The sequence below is a fragment of the Pangasianodon hypophthalmus genome, chromosome 4 (genome assembly GCF_027358585.1).
Source record: "Pangasianodon hypophthalmus isolate fPanHyp1 chromosome 4, fPanHyp1.pri, whole genome shotgun sequence".
NCBI lineage: Eukaryota > Metazoa > Chordata > Actinopteri > Siluriformes > Pangasiidae > Pangasianodon > Pangasianodon hypophthalmus.
This window is the reverse complement of record NC_069713.1, coordinates 14,181,951-14,202,341: the sequence shown is the minus strand read 5'-3', so window position 1 is coordinate 14,202,341 and position 20,391 is coordinate 14,181,951. Positions and strand designations below refer to the sequence as shown.

The following is a 20,391-nucleotide window of genomic DNA, read 5'->3' as shown; positions in this document are numbered from 1 at the left end:
TACGTTGTTCTTTATTTAATAAGAATTGTAATTGCTGGGAAATTGCTGAGATATAAGAGGAATAAAACGCTTCAGGAAAATAATTAACTTTGGAGTGGTAACCATCCTGCAGTGTTTTATTCCTTACATATTACCCAGTATCAGATCAGCCTGTTCAAACTTGCAAGAATGCTTCTTGTGTTTTGGTTCACTGTCTCAAGAGATATCTTGTGTCTTATTAAAGCCCCCAAATCAGCAGCTGCAGCTGGCAGGCCAGTCTTTTTTGTATAAATAATAATGACAGTACATTGCACCAGCTAAAACATAGACTAAAGTAGCTGTATGTGTGTGCAGCAGGGTCTGAGTCAAAAATAGGAAGTTTGAGGAACTAAAGGCTGTAGAAGTTTAAGTGAGAGAATACATAGATGTTAAGATTAGTCAGATAGTCAGTGGGGAGGAGAGCAGTTTGTAAAGGCTTGATTAAAATATCTGTTGTGTGAAAGAGATTTTATTTGCTGATTTACTAAACTTGAAAAAAAAAAAAAAAAAAAGCATTTCTGCCTTTTTCATGTCTTATTTACTGTGAAATCTCTCCAGTAATATAACTCAGCTGGTATGCACTATACTGGTTGAATGTGCCAGACTTACTCTGATTAAAAATTATTTATTGTAGCTGTCCCCAAATAAATATATTCAGTATAAACAGTGTGTTAGTCCTTAATGCACTTGCTTTTTAATTAAAGCTGTCTGCCTACAAGTTGCCTACTTTTACCTTTAATGTAAGTACGTACCAGGGACAAATAAATTAGTCACATAGTCATTCAATAGCAGTGACTTATTGTACATGTTGATACATAATACATCTAGATAATTTAGCATAAAACCAGATTATCAGTTGTTGGCCTGACTCTGAAATTGTCTTTTGTCCTTAATGTCCAAGAAGAACACAATACTGACATTCCAGTATTCCAGTATGAAAAATGTAGGGTGCACAGGGCCAAAGCTGTGTGTGAGCTGTTCGACACCAAGATGCTTTTGACTGGCCTGCAAAATCACCAGACCTCAATCTCAATTGACAGGAATTATCTCAAGACACTGGTGACAGGATTGGTGCTGTTGTTTAGGGGAGCTGAGATGTAACCAAGCCATAGGACAGAAATTACATGTCTGAAGAGTTCATTTGGTTCTAACTGATCTCACAGAAGCTATTCTTGTCTCATTAAAAATCTTGTAAACTGAAATTTGTGAGGGAGCAAGATAGAAAAAAATGGACATAAATTGCAAATTAATCATGATATATAAAATCTTCAAAGTGATTCTTGCATTTCTGGCTTGCCTTTTGGTATGAAGCCATTAGTGACATTTCAAAATGGTTCACTAAAGAGTTCACAAAACTCCAAAGCCTCTATGTCACATCATCATTTCACAGTTTGAGAAAAAGCTTACTTGGACATAAAACAGCAAAATGCATATGACCTTGGTAAAAATCACTAAGGAATCCGGCAGCTCTGAATGATTTGACACGTCTTATTGCAGCGAACACATTCATCAAGATGTATTCAAAGGATCACCCAGAACATTTCTATTTGGCATGATTGTATCCGGATCATGCTAATTAGCCACTATCCATTATTAGACATGTTTGGCTTACAGGCTATTATTAACCCATAAGAGGGCACAGTGTGACAGGATTTTCTCTGAACATATATAAAACACTAGGTCACAATTATATGTTTCATCTGTTTATGTTTGGTATTCTTCCCATGTAGTGTCAATTTAATTTCTACTAAATTGTTGTAGCTCATACTAAAGTGTAAATCTGGCAATAGTACAGAGGTGAGTGAAAAAAAATCCAATCTGAAACACGTTGAATATGTTTCTATTTAATATAAATACAAACGAAATATGTTAAATATTGAAATATTCAAGTGCAGTTACAATGATGTGTAAGCACAGTTACAATTATTTTAATAAAAGAAAAGATTTAAATGATATCAAACATAAGTGATAACAGTCAGGTTTTGCTGTTAGCTCCTAAAAACAATAGAGCAAGAGCTTCTTTTCCCAGTCACCATTTTCCATTGACATTCAATGTCATATTAATAAGAAGTAATAAGTAATAAGAATTAGTGGAGACTGTAAATGTTGGACTCGAAGTTCCAGAATGCAGTGCAGCTACATGACACACACTGCTACATCACTCGATTTAGGTAGACATTAAGCAAGAGCTAAATCCCACTGGGACCCCTATCAACACTCAGTAAAATTTGTGAGTAATGTAGGAAACTATTAAACAAAGTGAAAATAGAACAACATAGTCGAATAGAAGTTTAATCTAAAAAAGCAAACTCATAATTCCAGTACGAAATAAATCTTGGATGCCAGTACAAAACACACCTTGGATGACATTTGTGTTAATTATAAAGATTAATCAGGATGGGTGTTTCATTTAAGACAAAAAGATCCTCTGTGTTTGTCCAGACAGCACCTGTCTTCACTCTGCCTCTGATAAAGTTTTCTTAGTAGTATAAACTTAAAGCTCTTTGCTCCTGCACTACACAAAAATGTCTACTCAAGTATTACTCATACACATGCATGCTTTTACACCGACATGTTCGGTATTTTGTCTACATGCCAACTGTGTGTATCGAATAACACATACTTTGCACCAACTGAGCCCCCAAATGTATACTTGACTATCATCAAGTGTGGTCTTTCAGTGGTCTGTTTTCTGTGTTTGAACAAGCTAGTGTGTGTTGCTACAGACAGATGAACATGCCTCGTTACTGACACCTACTTACACACACACAGGGAGGACGTGTGTGGGATAAACACCATGTTCTGAGCTCTATGTTTACTGCCTAGCAAGAAGAATTTTTACGGGACTTAAGACCTCTAGAGTGAAAGTTCAATTCAACCTCGTCTTACTCTCTCTCTCTCTCTCTCTCTGTTTCTACGACTGAACACTGAACACTGACACCAAAAGTTAAACCTCAACATGCTCTGAAATCTTTCCCACAGTGTTTCGAAAACATACACTCATACTCAGACAGCCACTCTCCCTTCCTCATCCACAGACACACATGTTAGCCCAGGGAACCAGATACACATGCGGCTTCTGTTAACCCGAGAGCAAGGGGGTCAATCCACTTGATCCCAAGCATGAATACCTTTCATATGAATGTACTGCATCCATAGCAACGAGACCCCCCCACCCCCTGGCTCCCTCCACAAGCCGTACACGAACTCCAGTAAAAGCAGTGCCATCTGTAGTTCACCATGTCCTACTGCACAAACACAGTGTTCAAAATAATCAGCACAGTAATAGTTAATAGCCCTAAAAATATCAAGTCTGGAAAAAAGGGGGCAAATCAAGCTTGCTATCTTTACCACAGCAGCTGCTTAGTAAATACAATTCAGGAACTTGACAGAAATGGATGTTCAGCATAAAGGACCAATGTGCCTGGCAATTTGACTATATCTCTGCAAGATGTTGAATTTTTCTGAAGTAAATATGTATCCTTTGTGATTTTATTGTGTAGGGGAAACGGCTACAAGGTTATACTGAACTGAAAACTGGCACACATTCACCATGTCTGGGGGCCATTTGTGTCTATCATGTGATCTCTTTTCCTGAGCTTACAAGTGCCTGTAGAAAGTTAAAGTGAAGTTAATGGAGCTTTGGTCGTTCGTGTTTTCATTCCCATTCCCTCCTACGTGCTTGAAGTTAATCATAGGAAACACAGAACTGCTGATTTACGACACATACTTTAATCTGACATTCATTGTTACCATGTCAATGTTTGGACCGCGTTTCTGTGCATATCTGACACCAGAAGACTTTTTCCTCTGTCTGTTTTTGGAATTTTGGGAGCAGGAGAGTTTTCTGCCCCAGAGTCAGGATTACGGATCAAAGGCACAAGTGGAGGGAGACAAAACGGGTAGCCTACTCTAAGCAGGTGGTGTGTGCATGATGAAAGTTAACACCCTGCTGTATGAGCAGAGATGGATCAGTACAGATTCTGTAGTGTGTGTGTGCGTGTATGTGTGTGTGTGTGTGTGTGTGTCCTCCAGATGTCTTGCAGGATGTAATTCTCAGCTTGGTCTTGTTGAAGTGAAACCATAGCAGATTGATTTGTTTGGATGGTATGGGGAGATTTGTGTAGCGATGGTAGAGAGATTATTGGTGACTCAGTAGTGTATATGTTGGACAGTTGCCTTAAACCTAGATCTGAAAGCAAGAGGTTGCAGGAGTTTCTCTATCCCACCTAGTGGATCAACTGCAGAACAGGGATTTAGTGGGGGAGCACTAATTTGTTTATGGGTTCCAACAATGTGGGAAAAGTATGGTGCAATTTATCTAAAAAAAATTGAGTTGAGTTTGAGTTGAATTGAGTTGTTGTACAAATTTCTCCTGAACAGGGGTATAGCTTGATGGTGTTCTTAAACCCTGACCTATTTTACTAGCAAGAGGATTTTGTTCTTGTTTTTGATGGAAACTACAAAGCACTTCTGTATGTCGCTCTGTAAATGCTGTAAATGTAAATACATTATAAATAAACCTCTTTCTATCATAAAGAGTTAATTTAACTAATTACAATCAAGTATACCTGGATGGTAGTTTCTGTTTTAAAAATACTTGTAAGTCACTGGTCTTATTGCTGGTTTAACTGGTGATCCTGGTCAACCAACTTGACCATTTCTTCAGTTTTGGCTTCAAATAAATATCAAAATATCTTCTGATTGTTTTTTGGCAAATATACAGCACATGATACCTTTAAGCTAGCAAATTCAGCACTAGCATTTTATTGATAATTTACAGTTGTTTCTATGGCAATCCATATCTCACTAAACTTTTAATCATCTCTGTGGAATTGATGCTGTTAACTAGTGAACTAGTGAAAAACATACAGTGGCAATAATCTAGCCTACTGAATGGTTGAGGCATTATTACATATTTTCTGCATCAGTTTGAAATATGAAACTGCAGGAAAGATTAATTAACCCACAAAATATTCAGGGATTCCAATGACAATGGGGCAGGAATTTTAGTGTAGTTAGATGTCTACAGATTGTCAGTCAGAGCGATTTATCAAATGGAATTGAACAAAGGATTTCAGAATTTATATTAGAAATTATTTACATTTCCATTAAATTAATAATCATATAGGTAATGAACAAGGTGTTACAATTAATCTTTTTAAAATAAATAAAATAAATATACATGGTATATATTTCCTTTAAATTGCCTGTGAACTTTGACAAGAAGATTTTTTGCCTCATGATTGCTCCCATTATATATGTGTGTATGCATGTGTGTATGTATGTATGTACGTATGTATGTATGTATAACACGCAGCACTAATTTAACTTTCATGGGTCTTCCTCAGTATCCAGTGGTCTTGTAGTGAGAGCTCCTGGAAGATTCGGGATCTGGAGGTAGAGGTAAATCACGTGGACCTGAGGAAAGACACATACACAAAGACTCCAGCACCTTCATAGTGCACTGTCTGCTTCTGTTCTTCTAGTGTTGCAGATAACTGTAGTAAATGTCACATACTGAGACACAGAATGGCAGCTAACTGACCTGAACATCAACCTCTTGAGAGATGTCCACTGGTGGAGCGCACTGACCTAGACTGGCCACTGGGGGGCGCATGAGAGTGGGGCCAAACACTGTGGCCAGATTACTCAGAGACATTTTATTCAGTTCCTCCTTCTCTGCCACCCTAAGACACAACAAAAGAAAGAAAGAAAGAGAGGCAGAGACTTGAGAAAGTTGGAGAGGAGTTAAAAGAAGAATAAATCTTTACTTTAAGATACTGTTTACTGACTAAACCTGACAGGTCACTGGAAGTGAAACCTAAATGTCCAGACAACTCTTACTCCTAATGTATTAATAAAAACACGTAGTTTAATAAGAGGGGATACAATTAGAGAACAGGAAGTTACCGTTTAAGGTGATGTAAGAGGAAGAGAAGTGTGTTGCGATTGACGTCAGGGAAGGATTGCAGCTCAGACATCATGGTGTTCGCTCTGAGTTTTGGGTCAGTCAGATCTGTTTGAGATACACACTGTGTCAGTTTGTGTGTGTGGGGGGGAGAGGGAGTGATTGAGAAAAAGAGAGTGCAAGAAACTCACCCATTGCTTTAGAGAGACTCTGAAAATATGCAGCAGGAATAAGAGGCTCAGGCAGTTGCCTCAAGTACAGCTTAAGAGTGCCAGACACTACATTCACATCCACATTTCTCACCTTACTCATAGCTTCCCAGTAATCTGTGGCCAGAGAAGAACCGTGAAAGAATAGAGCATGGAGGGACAGAAAGGTTAAATATATTATTGAACTCCCACATGGTTTTAGCTAAACTCTGAAAGATCTGTGGATATATTTCATGCTTAACTTACAAAGTCTTCTCACAAGCCAGTATCTCTACCATCAGGCCTAAAAATGTACGTTTTATAGACTTAACTGATTTCCTATTATCAATTCAGTGTGCAAAATGAACAATTCCTTTAGATTTTTGTGCACTAAGTAACATCTTAACAGGTTTTTTGTATGTTATTTGGTTTTGTCTCTAGTTTTAGTAGTACATTTTGTGACACAGATTTAATTATGTGATTAAAAATGACCATGTATAATTTGCCACCTCTTACATTACACACACTTACTGGTGTTAAATGCATGTTTTAGAGTCTGAATCTCATTGCTGGCTCCTGAGAGTCTGTAAATTCCCTCTTCTTCCATTCCTCTCCTCTCTACCTCGTCCACACAGGCGCGCACTATATGAGGAACCAGCACGCGCTCTTGTCTGCAGTGGATAAAGTCACACACACACACACACACACACACACACACACACACACACACACACACACAGGAAGGCAAGTTTACATAAGTTAGTAACATCAATGAACAAACTCAGATAACCCAAAAGAGGATATTTGCTTAACAAATCACGCAGGAAACTAACCCTGAACGTGAAAGAAAGTGTACTTTTACTTTTTGCAGAACATCCCATAGCCATGTTGTAATATTCCAGTCTTACATAACTGCATCCTTTTAGACTTCACTGATTAGCATGCCTCTCAAGTTCCATTTCATCAAAAAGGATAAATGAATTGTTGTTCATTCTCAATGATGCACAGTATGACTCAATCTGAGAAAACCAAGATTACTTTGATTTTGTATGTACTGATTTTGTCTCTGACGATGATGCTCCATCTATTTTTAGGCCATTTCTCGCAGAACCACAGCATTATCATTTTGTTTTATTGTGAAAGATAATAGCTGAACTGTTAGAAAAGAAGAGAAAATTCTGACCTTGCTACATCTCCGATCACCACACCGAATACAGGCCTGTGCTGGAGAGGGGCTGAGCTGGGTGGCTCGAGCTGATGGGGTGAGTATTTGATTGACAGCATCACTTCTATGGAGCCCAAATTCACGTTCATCTTCTTCCACTTATTTAGCATATCAACAGGGCTTAACTGTGACAAAAATACATGCACATTCATTCTCATATTATATAGAGTGACCCAAAAAAAAAAAATAACATGACTATATTATATATAATTTATGCATAATTTACCTGTATCGTAGCTCTGCCCATAATGTTCTCCTCCGCTTGATTGACACACAGCAGGCGGAGGTGCTGAGCTCCATCCACCTTCAGCACCAGCTCCTATCACACACACACACACACACACACACACAGTACAGGACCCATTTTACCCAAGGCCTCATGGTGTTAAGATCAGCTTAACTATTATTAAGGTCATGTTCACTGCCATAGCATCACCTGGAGGGTTCAGGCTTTAGGGAAGCTCAGTGTTTTTCAGTGACCCATTTACAACTCATTTCATCCGGATGTGAAGTACAGATTAAATAAGTCAATCAAACTGAAAAGAAAGGCAATGTAAAAGAATGTGGTCATGTTTGTGCGTGTTCGGTCTGTACCTGATCCCACTGTGGCATCAGACTATATGATGAAAGACAAGTCTGAGCTCTTCGGTCAAAAATCTCAAAGCCATCAACTTCAGCACACACATAGACACCTGCAGTCGTGAAGAAGTACATATAGAGTTAGGGCTGACCAAAATATGGAAAGTTTAACTGATTTCTTGAATGTTTATAAAACATATAACAGTAGCAAAGTTTGTAAAGCATTATAAAATGGCTTATAAATTAAAACCTTGCTGCCGAGAGAATCTAATGCAGAATTTGGTGTGCCACTGCCTACAGCTGACATACACATGTCCTCAAACATTATTCTAATACAAAAATGCATATTTTTGTTAAAAACCATGATACAGATACCTACAAGATATAGTATGTAATATAACATTCCTTTCAAAATTCTGAGCTAGAAATTCCATTATATCCATTATAATATCCATTGCATGATTTGCTATTTTTCTGTAATTTAATGCAACAGCTAAAAGTTATAAGTTATATTTAATTATTATTAGTAATATTTAATTATTTATTAATGTTTGTTTCTAATGTTGAAAATGAGATACTGATTACAGTTTTGGCTGGCAAGAAATCCCATTTTCAAAACACCCCTGTGGATTAAATGCCTGGAAAAATGATTTCCCTCTCTCATTACACCAGAATTACCAAAACAAAACCATCCTGTCCAAATAACAGAACTAGATTTCTTTTTCACACTGCTAATTACTCTACTAACAAAACAGAGTATATTTAATGTGGCACAGTACATGCAAAACAAAACAAGCAATTACAAAAAGAAAAACCTCACAAATAATTCAATAAGGAACAAATGCTAGTCACAGGTACATTAATTATTATTTTAGTTTACTCATTCTATTTCATTTAAGCTGAAGTCTGATTTATATTATATTATTATCTTAGCTAACATTAGAATACAAAATGGATGTCAATTTAAAAACAAAAAAGTTCAGTGACTTGTGTAAAGGAAGTTGCATGCTTTAGGTCAGTTCGAGTAAAATGTGTTTTGGAATTGATCTGATAGTGTAATTTTTTTTTTTTTTTTCAGGAATTGCGCTTAAATTATTGAAAAAGTAAGTTGTATATTACGTGTCATGCGTTGGCGTGTGCTTACATGATTGTGACTATGAGAAACAAAACTTACTGGCTGGCTGCTGTAGCCCACAGGCTGAATGCACAATCACACACACACTCCCACACATGCTGTTCTCCTCACTGTCTGTATATTAGACAGAGAGAGAGAGAGAGAGAGAGAGAGAGAGAGAGAAATGGAAATTCAGTGAAGGTTGCAGATTTTGTGTGCGTGTATCTGTGGTGTGTGTGCATGTAAAAAGAAAGGTACTGACCAGGCCGCAGGCAGCAAAGAGGCAGCTGTTGAGTCATTCTTAGTTTGACACAAGAGTTGGTGAGAGAGAGTAGGTCTGGGGGCACTGTCTCTACATCTGAGACACACACACAAACAGTGCATGACAATTAAAATGAAGTAAAAACACTTACATATTTAGCATGACATGCTAGATGAAGTTCCACCCACCTTCTGCTTTGCGGCTGTTAATTGCTTCTCTCCACTCGTCCAGCTCATACAGAGAAGGTAAGTGAATGGTGTGACTCTGAAAGGAGAAAGGAAGAGAGGGGGGTCTATAAGGTACTGCTCACAAAAGATTTGCAAGGTTGTAACAACTGTATGTATACTCTAATGTTTGTGTAGATGGTTTATGCGACAAGATTTCACCTTGCTGCTGGGGCTATGTAGCTCTAAGATAAAAGATGGTTTGTGGGTGAGAAGCCAAATTTCACATGCTTCGAGTTTCCTTCTACAGCGATCAGTGGCACGAGAAACCGACCCTTTCTTCTCTTTCTGTAATACAAAAAACCTACACATTCTCAGACACATTGTACACTTAAAATAACTAATCAACAACTTCATTTAGATCGACCAATCGACAGAAAGATAGATAGACAGATAGATAGATAGATAGATAGATATAAAGGGTACTTTATTTGGCCTTTGCAAAAGTAGATGTTGTGGTTTACCGTTGCTCTTGTTAGGGCTAGTATCACTTGCAAACCAACACGAGTACACCACATTAGCGAAAGTACATGGACGCCTGACCATCATACCCATATGTGCTTGTTGAACACCCATTCTCCCCTTTGTTGCTATAATAGCCTCCACTCTTCTGGGAAGGCTTTCCACTAGATTTTGTGAGGATTTGTGCTCATTCAGCCGCAAGAGTATTAGTGAGGGTGGGCGCTCATGACCAGTCAACGTTCCAATTCATCCCAAAGGTGTTCTGTGGGGTTGAGGTCAGGCATCTGTGCAGGACACTTTAGTACTTCCACACCAACCTTGGCAAACCATGTCTTCATGGACCCTACTTTGTGCACAAGAGCATTGTGACGCTGGAACATGTTTGGGCCTCTTAGTTCTATATAATTCTGTGCTTTGAATTTTGTGACACTAGTTTGGGGAAGGCCCACATATGGGTGGGATGGTCAGGTGTCCACATACTTTTGGCCATATAGTGTATTTAACCGGGACACAGATAGCTCTACATTCGAGTCATCAACAGTACTGTGTCATATTTCTTAAGTTAATGGCATCCACTTAGGTGGCCCCCACTTAGATTACTTAAGTGCCCAGCGTTTTCATTCACGCTACCCAATTTATTTACAAGAGAAAAGAAATTTCATCAATCTGTGTTTAAATATATGAGATGAGAATGTTGGTAATGACTTAACATGGAAACATACACACACAGCTTTCATGCTGACACAATCACAAATACACACATTACCATGGACTGCCGGAATTCTCGCCTCAAGTGGAACACCTTTACTCTCATGTTGCTGATTTTAAGCTGAAGGTCAGCTGATGCTTCCTGCTCTGCTGCCCAGTTCATCTTGAGTCCCGCTATTGGCATATACCAACAAAACCTGTAGTGAGGCTGCCTCCTGACACACACACCCACCCACACACACACACACACACATACACACAGCGCCAGTGAAAACCATTAGCTAAAAGTGGCAAAAGCAACTAGTATTTTACAATGGCGAGCTGCTTTTCTGAAAGAATTATATAGATCTCCCTCACCCTATAGCTCCACACTTCAGCTTGACACACAGCAGTATATCTGTGTAGAGAAAAAGGTGTCTGAGGCTCCGCCCACCATCACAGACCTCCACCACAAATCCATCACGCAAAAGCTGTCGTCTCTGTGTGAAACATGCGCACACACACACACACACACACACACACGGAGACACACACATACTGCTGTGGCCCTGTTTGCTTATGAGGTTCAAATTGTGTATGTGTGATCATGCTTTGCAGCTAAAATAGCTCCAAAATGAGTGTGTGCATGTTTGTGTGCATGCATTGAAAGTAAAGGAACATAGATCTGTACTTGTAAGGATACTCATAAGAATTTAGTCCAAGTTGTTCAACAGTATGCTTAAACCAATACAGTTTTATTAAAATTAAATACAGGGTCCATTCAGTATAATCTACTATGCAATTAAGACCTTGCATTTAGAAATACACTCACTGGCCAGTTAAATAGGAACAGCTGCACACCTGCTCTTTCAATTATCAAAAAATGTGGAAGCAGCACAATGCATAAAATCATGCAGATACAGGTCAAGAGCTTTGGTTATTTTTCGGATCAAACATCAGAAAGGGGAATCTCAGTGCCTCAGTGCCCAGGAGATCAGGAGTTTCTGAAATACTCAAACCAACATGTCTGGTGTATGTTATAATACCCTAAAAATGGAAAGATGTTCACCAAATTAAACAATGTTTGATTTTAATTTTGGGTCAAAAAATCTAGATAGTGTTTAGCATAATAGATTAAAAAAGTAATTATGACGAAACATATTAATTAAGTTCATTTAAAAACACCCATCCCTACATGCTATAATGCATTCCTACTGTTATTTTGAACACTATTCCAGAGTCTGGGGTTAATACAAGAAAAATATCTTCTACCAGCTGAACGGACCTGCACCACCTGAGCAAAGTGCACTGAATGAACTATATAGTTTTGCATAATCAGCAAGATATATCAGAGCTATACTATTTAGAACTTTGCAAGTTATAAGCAGAACTGTATAATCATTGCAAAACCTCATATGATGAGAATGCAGATTAAACAAGATTTGATTCCCTAATGCTCTACTTCTGCTTCTACTCATTTAATACTGTTGTGGATGGTCCCACATGGGTACTTTTAAAATTTCCCAAAAACAGTTTATGCCCAACCCTCACCCTTGCTGTGGATAAGGGTGGATAAACTGGATACTGTAGCCTTATACCTAAGAAATGCTGCTGTAATCATAAACAGTGTCTTGTGCTCACCCCAGGACTTCTATTCAACACATTGTTCAACACACTCAGTACTATTTGATGTTATATTGTACAGTTGTAGAGTAATGATTTGTAATTGCACTATGGTGCCACACAGAAGAGTATGGGCTCCTTTTAAGGCAGTTTTTCTTGTCACTGTCGCCTCTGGCTTGCTCATTAGAAATCTAAATATAAATCTACATCTGTATTTCTGTAAACCTGCTTTGTGGCCATGTCTATTTTAGCTAGTTAGTTAGTTAAAAGCACTATACAAATAAAACTGAATTAAATTGAATTGAGTTTGGCTTTGGCCTTCTTTTCATGAAAGGGACAACAGCTGCTACATTCTGAGCAGAGTTAGCCTAAGGAGACAGCTAGCAAAACATTGCATTAGATCAAAGATTGTAAAGATCATGCGCTACTTCCTCAACATCATGTAAGGCTATATAGGATATATATTACTTGTGTTATGTATCTTGAATTAAGTATGCAGGTTTTGAGGTGTTAGTCATATGGGAACGCAAATGATCGGTGTCTATGGTTACACCGAAGTACTTAGCTGTCACTTTTGTTTTAGCAGAATTTGTGGGTTATTGATTGTCTGTGTGTGTGTGTGTGTGTGTGCGCGTGTGTGTGTGCGTGCATTTGCCTTTGTGCACGTGCTTGTGTGCATGTGTGTATACCTCCCCTCTGCTAAGAGTGACAGATGTCTTGCACTGTGATCCCTCATTAACCCCAGACAGGAAGCTGCTTGAGACACGTAAGGCTTCCTGTAGCACCGCACTGTCGTGGTGATCCGCTGGAGTGTGTTTTAACAGATCCTGTAAAGGAAAGAGAGACACATGAGAACTGCAAGATGGAAGAGCAGCGAACTACATATATAAACCATATTTTAAGCATGGAATCAAAACTGCATTCTAAGATAATTATAATTGAAACTATAATTGACATATAATTGTCTTACATGCAGGACAAGAGTAGTCTTAGTCACTCTGTCCAGAGGCTTGTACAGGAGACCTGTGACATGAGACATGGTTGAAATGGACAACCCAAAATGACTGAATAACTGAAAAACATCCCTCATTCTTCTATTACCTTCAAAAGTGTACATAGCTTTGGAATTGTCTGATCCTTTGGTGGACTTCATGCTCTAAATAACAGGGAAGTGAAGAGGAATGTGAGCTCATGTTTTGTTTTTCTGAAAGAGCATTGCAGTCAGATTCACACACACGTGCACACACACACACACACACACTCTCACACGCACACAAGCACTCAAAGTGATGAGCAGCATACACACCTGGGCAAGAGTTCGGAATCGTGGGTCTGACTGGGTGCATTTCTTCACTATCTCTACGGCATTCTCATAATTATCTATGAATCCTCGGTACACTCCTAACTGGCTCACCTACACATCACATGACAAAAACATGACCTATTATAACACTCCTTAAGGAAAAATCAAATACATTTCACATGTGATCATAAGTTTTTCCACATGTGATTAAGTAATATAGTATGTGTGTGTAAAACATGTAAAAATGCACAGTCTTGTCCATAAATATTTGGATATTGACACAGTTATTGTTATTTTAGCTGTCTACCACAATATATTGGAGTTTAAATTAAATGATGAATATGACCTCGAAGTGCAGACTTTCAGCTTCAAAATGAGAGTATTTACATGCAAATCAAGTGAATCTCTCTTTTTTTAGGGACCAATTTCTTCAGCCAGGTGTGTGAGTTCCTCATTATTTCACTTATAAGTAAGCAGATAAAAGGTTTAGAGCTGATGTAGCATTTGCATATGGAATCTGTTGCTGTTAACTCTCAATATGAAGTCCAAAGAGCTGTTACTGCCAGTGAATCAAGCCATCATTAGGCTGAAAAATTAAAACAAACCCATCAGAGAGACAGCACAAACATTTGGTATGGCCAAATGAACTATTTGGTACATTCTCACAAAGAAAGAATGTACTGTTGAGCTCAGGAACATCAAACGGCACAGAAAACAAGTGTGGTGGATCAAAGAAGAATTCTTTCCCTGGTGAAGAAAACAGTTTTACAACAATTGGCCAGATCAGGAACACCCTCCAGGAGGTAGATGTAAAGTCAACAATCAAGACTTCAGCAGAGTAAATACAAAGGGTAAAAACATTAAAAAAAAAAAAAAAAAAAAAAAAGCCCATACAGTTGTGGAATAACATCCTATGGACAGATAAGACCAAGATCAAATTGTACCAGAATGATGGGATGAGTAATGCATACCACTTCATCTAGTGTTGTGGGCATATGTGGCTGCCAATGGAATTGGTTCCCTTTGTATTTATTGATGATGTGACTACTGACAAAAAAGATGAATTCTGAAGGGTATAGGGCTATATTATCTGCTCAGTTTCAGCCAAATGCTTCAAAACTCATTGGATGGCACTTCACAGTGCAGATGGGCAATGACCTGAAGCATACTTCGAAAGCAACCCAAGGCATTTTTAAAGCAAAGAAGTGGAATATTCTGCAATGTCTACGTCAACCTGACCTCAATCAAACTGAGCATGCATTTCACTTGATGGAGGCAAAACTGAATACCCCAAGTAGACAACAACAAGCAGGAAACAAGCTGAAAGTCTCATGAGATCATATTCTTTATTTAAATTCAACTCCATTACACTGTGGTAGACATCTAAAATAACAATAAATTTGTCAATGTCCAAATATTTATGGACCTGACTGTGTTTCACCATGCAATAAACTCACCACATATAAACATGTGATCATATGTGAGAATGAATTAATCAAGTGAAAAAAAAATATCACATGCCCTACATGTGGAAAAATGTATGTGAAAATAAATGAATCATGTGTAAAAATAAAAGCATTATGTGAAACATCACCTGTGAAAAAAAAAAAAAAAACTCACACGCACAACACTGCACATCACTGCATGTCAGAAATGTGTGAAACCCAACATGCAGTCTAAAACCCAGTGCAAATTTCCTATTCCTTTTTTTAACTCTTCTGCAAGGGGCTCTCTGGCTGATCTAAAAGACCTGCTGCATATACAAGGAAAAAAAAAACCACAAACTCACAAATTTGATGAAGAGGTCTCCCACAGACAGGTCAAGGTTCTCATGGCGCAGCTGCAGAGGAATGCCTAGTTCCAGATCTAAATACAACTGTAGTTTAGCTCTGAGGCTGTTGTGAAACTCAGTGTGGAGATCTAAGAGCTCTGGCAGCTGGTAGAACACTGTCTGGACCTGCTCAATGGACAACACAGGCTGAGATGTACCAGCTGAGGCCCTGAGAGCCTTCAGAGGCTGTGGAAAAGAGAAAGAAAGAGAGAGAGAGAGAACTGTAGAGAAGTGTCCAATGTATACCTGCAGTAGAGGCTCCAGTATCATGGTAAAGCATTGATTGCAAAATAGTAACCACGCTATTCTAATGCATATGTTAATATGAATGAGGCTAATGAGCAAGACTTTTTTTTGTTTTGAACAGTCAGTGTGGCCAAGAACAACCTGCTTTTCACAGGATGAGGCCATTTGACTAACACTGTGAACACTGTAGAAGGAAATTGTGAAAACTGTGCTACCACAAAAACAGGCCCCTGTGCAACAACCTGGAAACAATGTGGTTTGTGGCACTATCTGTAACAGAGAAATACGTGAGAATTTTCTTATAGTGCAGTGATTATATCTTGGTAGTGGGGGCCTAAAAAGGTTTGTCTATATAATAAGTTTACTAGATAAAATGGCCAATTAGTCTACATAGAAGAAAGTGTCCCTCATAAAGTGGGCATTGAGTGTACATCGGATGGCCTGTGGGTGGAGCATCTCAAGCTAAGACTCAAAAGGCCAGTTTGATTTAGTGTGGAAAATAAGAAGTGTTCATTCTGTTTAAAAGATTAAAGGAAGTCCCTTGTTCTCATGCTAGAGACAGGCAAACTGAAACACAGGCATTGCCTTGCTAAGTGAATAAGCAAGAAACAACAAGCATTTGGGAAATAAACACACAGTAGAATTTACAACTACTTAGCAAGTTTATAATGGTCATTTACTCATTCTCATCATTTACAATTTCATAAAAATGATTTTTAACAAGGTCAGTGTGATTGCTCTTAAACACATCCCGTTCAGTATGACATGAAAAGAAACAAGTACTTCACTTTCTAGTTATGACTGGTAGGAAGAAGTTTGACCATGGACAAAACTGAAAGGGGAAGATTTTTTTTCCATTTGTCAAGAATATTACTGTGGAGAATTTGTAAGGCATTATAAAACATAATGACTTCCTGGATTCACACTTATTTATACATACATTCCCCTCCAAAAGTAATAAAATGGCAAGGCCAATTATTTTGTTTTTGCTATACACTGAAAGCATTTGCATTCAAGGTCTAAAGATGAATATGAGATGATAGATGAGAATTTCAGCTTTCATTTCCTGATATTGCTGGCGTTTTTTTCCAGGCTTTTGGTTTCTGTCATCAGATGCATTTCTCTGAAAATTTTACAGACAGAATGTTTTTGTAGTCTTCGGCATTCTTTCTGCTGCTACCATCATGAGTTACATCATAAATAAAGATTAGTGAGTGCATTCCAGAAGTAGCCATGCAAGCCCAAGCCATGACACTACCTCCATCATGCTTGACTGATGAGCTCATATGTTTTGGATCATGAGCAGATCCTCTCTTTCTTCACACTTTGGCCTTTCCATCACTTTGGTAGAGATTAATCTTGGTTCCAGAACTTTTGTGGCTCATCTCTGTATTTCTGTGTGAATTCCAATCTGGCCTTCTGATTCTTACTGCTGATGAGTGGTTTGCATCTTGTGGTATGGCATTTATGTTTCTGCTCTCAAAGTCTTCTTCAAATGGTGGTTGTTGGTGATGTCACTGACTGTTATTTCTGGGTTTTTCTTCACAGCTTTCACAATGTTTCTGTCATCAACTCCTGTTGTTTTCCTTGGCCGACCTGTTCGATGTCTGGTTGTTAGTACACCAGAGGTTTCTTTTTCAAGACGTTCCAGATTGTTTTACTGGTTACGCCCAATGCTTGTGCAATGGCTCTGACAAAAACAAAAGAACTGGCCTTGCTGTTCCAATACTTTTAGAGGGGACAGCATTTATACTTGTTTTTACTCACTCATTTCAGTAAACATTTTAATCCTGGTCAGGGTCATTATGGATACAGAGCAAAAATACACCCTGGATGAGATGCCAGTCCATTGCAGGGCACCATACACACCCCTGGGTGTGAATGATTGTGTGAATGTGCATGTGCATGGCACATCCCATCCAGGCTATATTCCTGCCTTGCACCCAGTGTTCCTAGGATAGTCTCCAGATCCACCACAACCCTGACCAGGATAAAGTAGTTACTTAAAAAAAATGAATGAATGAAATAGCAGAGTCTACAAGTTTGTATATTTTGGTGTGTGTGTTACCATGAGCAGGGTTTCCAACTCATTCAGGTAGGTCTCTTCGCTGATTAAAATCTCTCTGAGTAGCTGCAGTCTTCTGTCCAGCATGTCCTCTGGGCTTGTACAGATCTGGAACAACAGCATGAACATGAAACTTATTTCTGCCAGTTCAACAGAAAACCAATGACAATCACACTGAGAACTATTGATATTAATGCTAATACTGGGGAGTAAGGGTATACAGAAATCCAAATCCCATGAACTACTTGGCCAGAAATACCTCAAGCTAATGATGGTCAGAACCTTTGTAACATTTGGCCATATAGTGTATATTGGGTCATTTTTGGAGCCATAAAGTATTTTATTCCTGAAATTTCCAACGACAGAACATATTAGACCTAATTTGTAGGCTACTTGTTTTGAAGTATTGAGGTTTGGGTTCAACCCATTCCGATGTGACCAGTTAAACAGGCTAAAGAACTCAGCAGTAATATTAATACTTTGATAATCCTGGGTTGTGATTTCTTGAACTGTAACAAAATAAAAATAAATATCAAACCACTGTGATATAAGATCGACTCACCGGTGTGTGCGGAAATGCTGCTGCCTCCTCAGTGATGTTAGGAATCCAGTCGGTCTCATCCCCAAACACATCCTGAGAGAATTCTGAATCTACAGCTTCATTTTCATCCACTACCAATACGGTCAGAACAAGATGGAAATCAGTGGGAGTTTTTTTTTTACTTAAAACTATTTATTGACCGCATGTTTGACATTGCCATGCTAGCAAGAAAGACCATGAAAATACACTGAACAACAGCCTTGATCTTTTACTAACAAACTCATACATCAGAAACATAACCACAATAACAAACTTGAACAGATAAATCAGAAGTGGTGGCATATCCATAAAAAAGAGATAAAAATATATAACTCAACAGGCATTGGGTTTAACTGTTAATTACAAACCTTTTTCTGTGAAATATTAAAAATGAAAGGGAATGTCCTGCCAGTAAAGAAAAAAACATTCCGCTGACAATATCTTTCAGTATAGTAAAGACATTAGACATGTAAGAATTGCAGACTGCAGGTCCCGGAGCAAACCTGAATGCAATGACAACATTAAAATGGTGTATAAAATGTGATATGTGGATTCTGAAACCCCGAACCTACCCGGTATACCGGAGGATATGAGATATTGCAACGCGTCTTCAAAAAGCTCCATCATCAATCAGCAGTGGCGCAGAGACCAGAGCTAAGAGAGAACTGAGAGAAAGTGTGAGTCCAAACCAATCTAAACTGTCACTTCTACTTCCTGTCAAGAGAATATAAACTGTTTTTCCTGTTTCTCTGACCAGCGAGAGAGAGAGAGAGAGAGAGAGAAAGAGAGAGACTCAACGTATTAAACTCAGCTCGGAAGTGAAAGTAATCTTGCCCGTTATTCTTCTACATAAATGATTATTATATGGATGTCCTCCTTACTCTATCAGATAGAAATCTATGATTTGAATTGTCATCAAACAGTAAAACCTATTTTATTCCAATTTTGGTATATCCTTTAGGCCTAGATGAAGTACATTAAATCCTTAGTGTTTGTTTGTTTGTTTGTTTGTTTGTTTGTTTGTTTGTTTGTTTGCGATGGACTGGTGTCCCAAGTGTACCTCGTGCCCAGTATTCCCAAGATCAACTCACCAGATCCACCTCAACCCTGACAAAGCAGTGAATGAATGGATGGATGGGTAGATGGTTGAATGAATGAATGAATAATGTTTTTAACCAAGATTATCAATCTATTAAACAATTAATACGCTGTGTGTGGCTGGGCAAGAGTTGAACTGATCTGGATCCACCCACCCCAAAAGACACGGGAGAAAAGTCCGTTAATCTCTTCTGGAAGGTGGCATCAGCTTAATAGACGTGTGACAAAGAATAAATCAACATAAAATGCCTTAGTAAGGTGTTGGGCCACCACAAACCATCAGAACAGCTTCAGTGCACCCTGGCACACGTTCTACATGATGGTGGTGGTGGTGGTGGTGACGAGAGCCGGCTAATATGTTGGTCAAAGATCTACTAACAGTGTTTAATTTGATTGAGAACAGATGACTGATCTAAGAGGACAACTGGACCCCAACACAGATTTACCTATTCAGTGCGTTTTTGGTTTTATGCATTGATTCCCAGAGAGCTCGGAAAAGTGCTTGAAAAGCGCAGGAAATGAAGAAGTGTGTAGAGCAAAATAACAACAACATTGATTAATTTAAATGGCAGCTTAATGGCTTTTTGCCTTTGAAGAGCATTGAAGTTATTCAGAAGGGCAGTGTCTTTATCCTTTCATTTCTGTTATTAATGTGAAAAATACATGTTAATTTGGGATTGTGTGTATTTTGTGTAACTCTGTCACCTAGTGTTTAGAACTTGATATTGTCATAAACTAGATAACATTTGGTTTCCTCAAAAACAGTTGTGACTATCTTCCCAACAGGGGGTGCAAGAGAAACAGCAAGAGCAAGGCAGCGTGGTGAAAGACACTCTGCCCCACACCCTCACTGTCCTGTTGCACTAGGCAGTGGGAACATTTACAAATGTTAAATATGAGTAGTAATCTGTAATCAGACAAGATCAGTAAATGTTGCTGTTGTGACAATCTTGATGATCAGTGGTGGTTTGTGCT

The 20,391-nt window shown here is 38.5% G+C and overlaps 1 protein-coding gene across 1 annotated transcript; it reads right to left on the bottom strand.

Moving 5' to 3' along the window:
* Nucleotides 1-4,769: 4,769 nt before the first annotated feature.
* si:dkey-33c9.6 (active breakpoint cluster region-related protein) lies at nucleotides 4,770-19,048 on the bottom strand. The gene is made up of 22 exons (XM_026936951.3): nucleotides 18,891-19,048; nucleotides 18,301-18,410; nucleotides 17,742-17,846; nucleotides 15,386-15,613; nucleotides 13,600-13,707; nucleotides 13,395-13,449; nucleotides 13,264-13,316; nucleotides 12,983-13,120; nucleotides 11,049-11,170; nucleotides 10,750-10,906; nucleotides 9,684-9,809; nucleotides 9,486-9,561; nucleotides 9,298-9,393; nucleotides 9,096-9,170; nucleotides 7,937-8,034; nucleotides 7,569-7,661; nucleotides 7,301-7,467; nucleotides 6,649-6,788; nucleotides 6,121-6,255; nucleotides 5,932-6,037; nucleotides 5,567-5,708; nucleotides 4,770-5,439 (listed from the first exon to the last, which is right to left on the bottom strand). Exons 1-22 carry the CDS (start codon nucleotides 18,943-18,945, stop codon nucleotides 5,353-5,355), a joined length of 2,472 nt encoding a protein of 823 aa, XP_026792752.1. The 5' UTR covers nucleotides 18,946-19,048; the 3' UTR covers nucleotides 4,770-5,352.
* Between the last annotated feature and the right edge of the window lie 1,343 nt (nucleotides 19,049-20,391).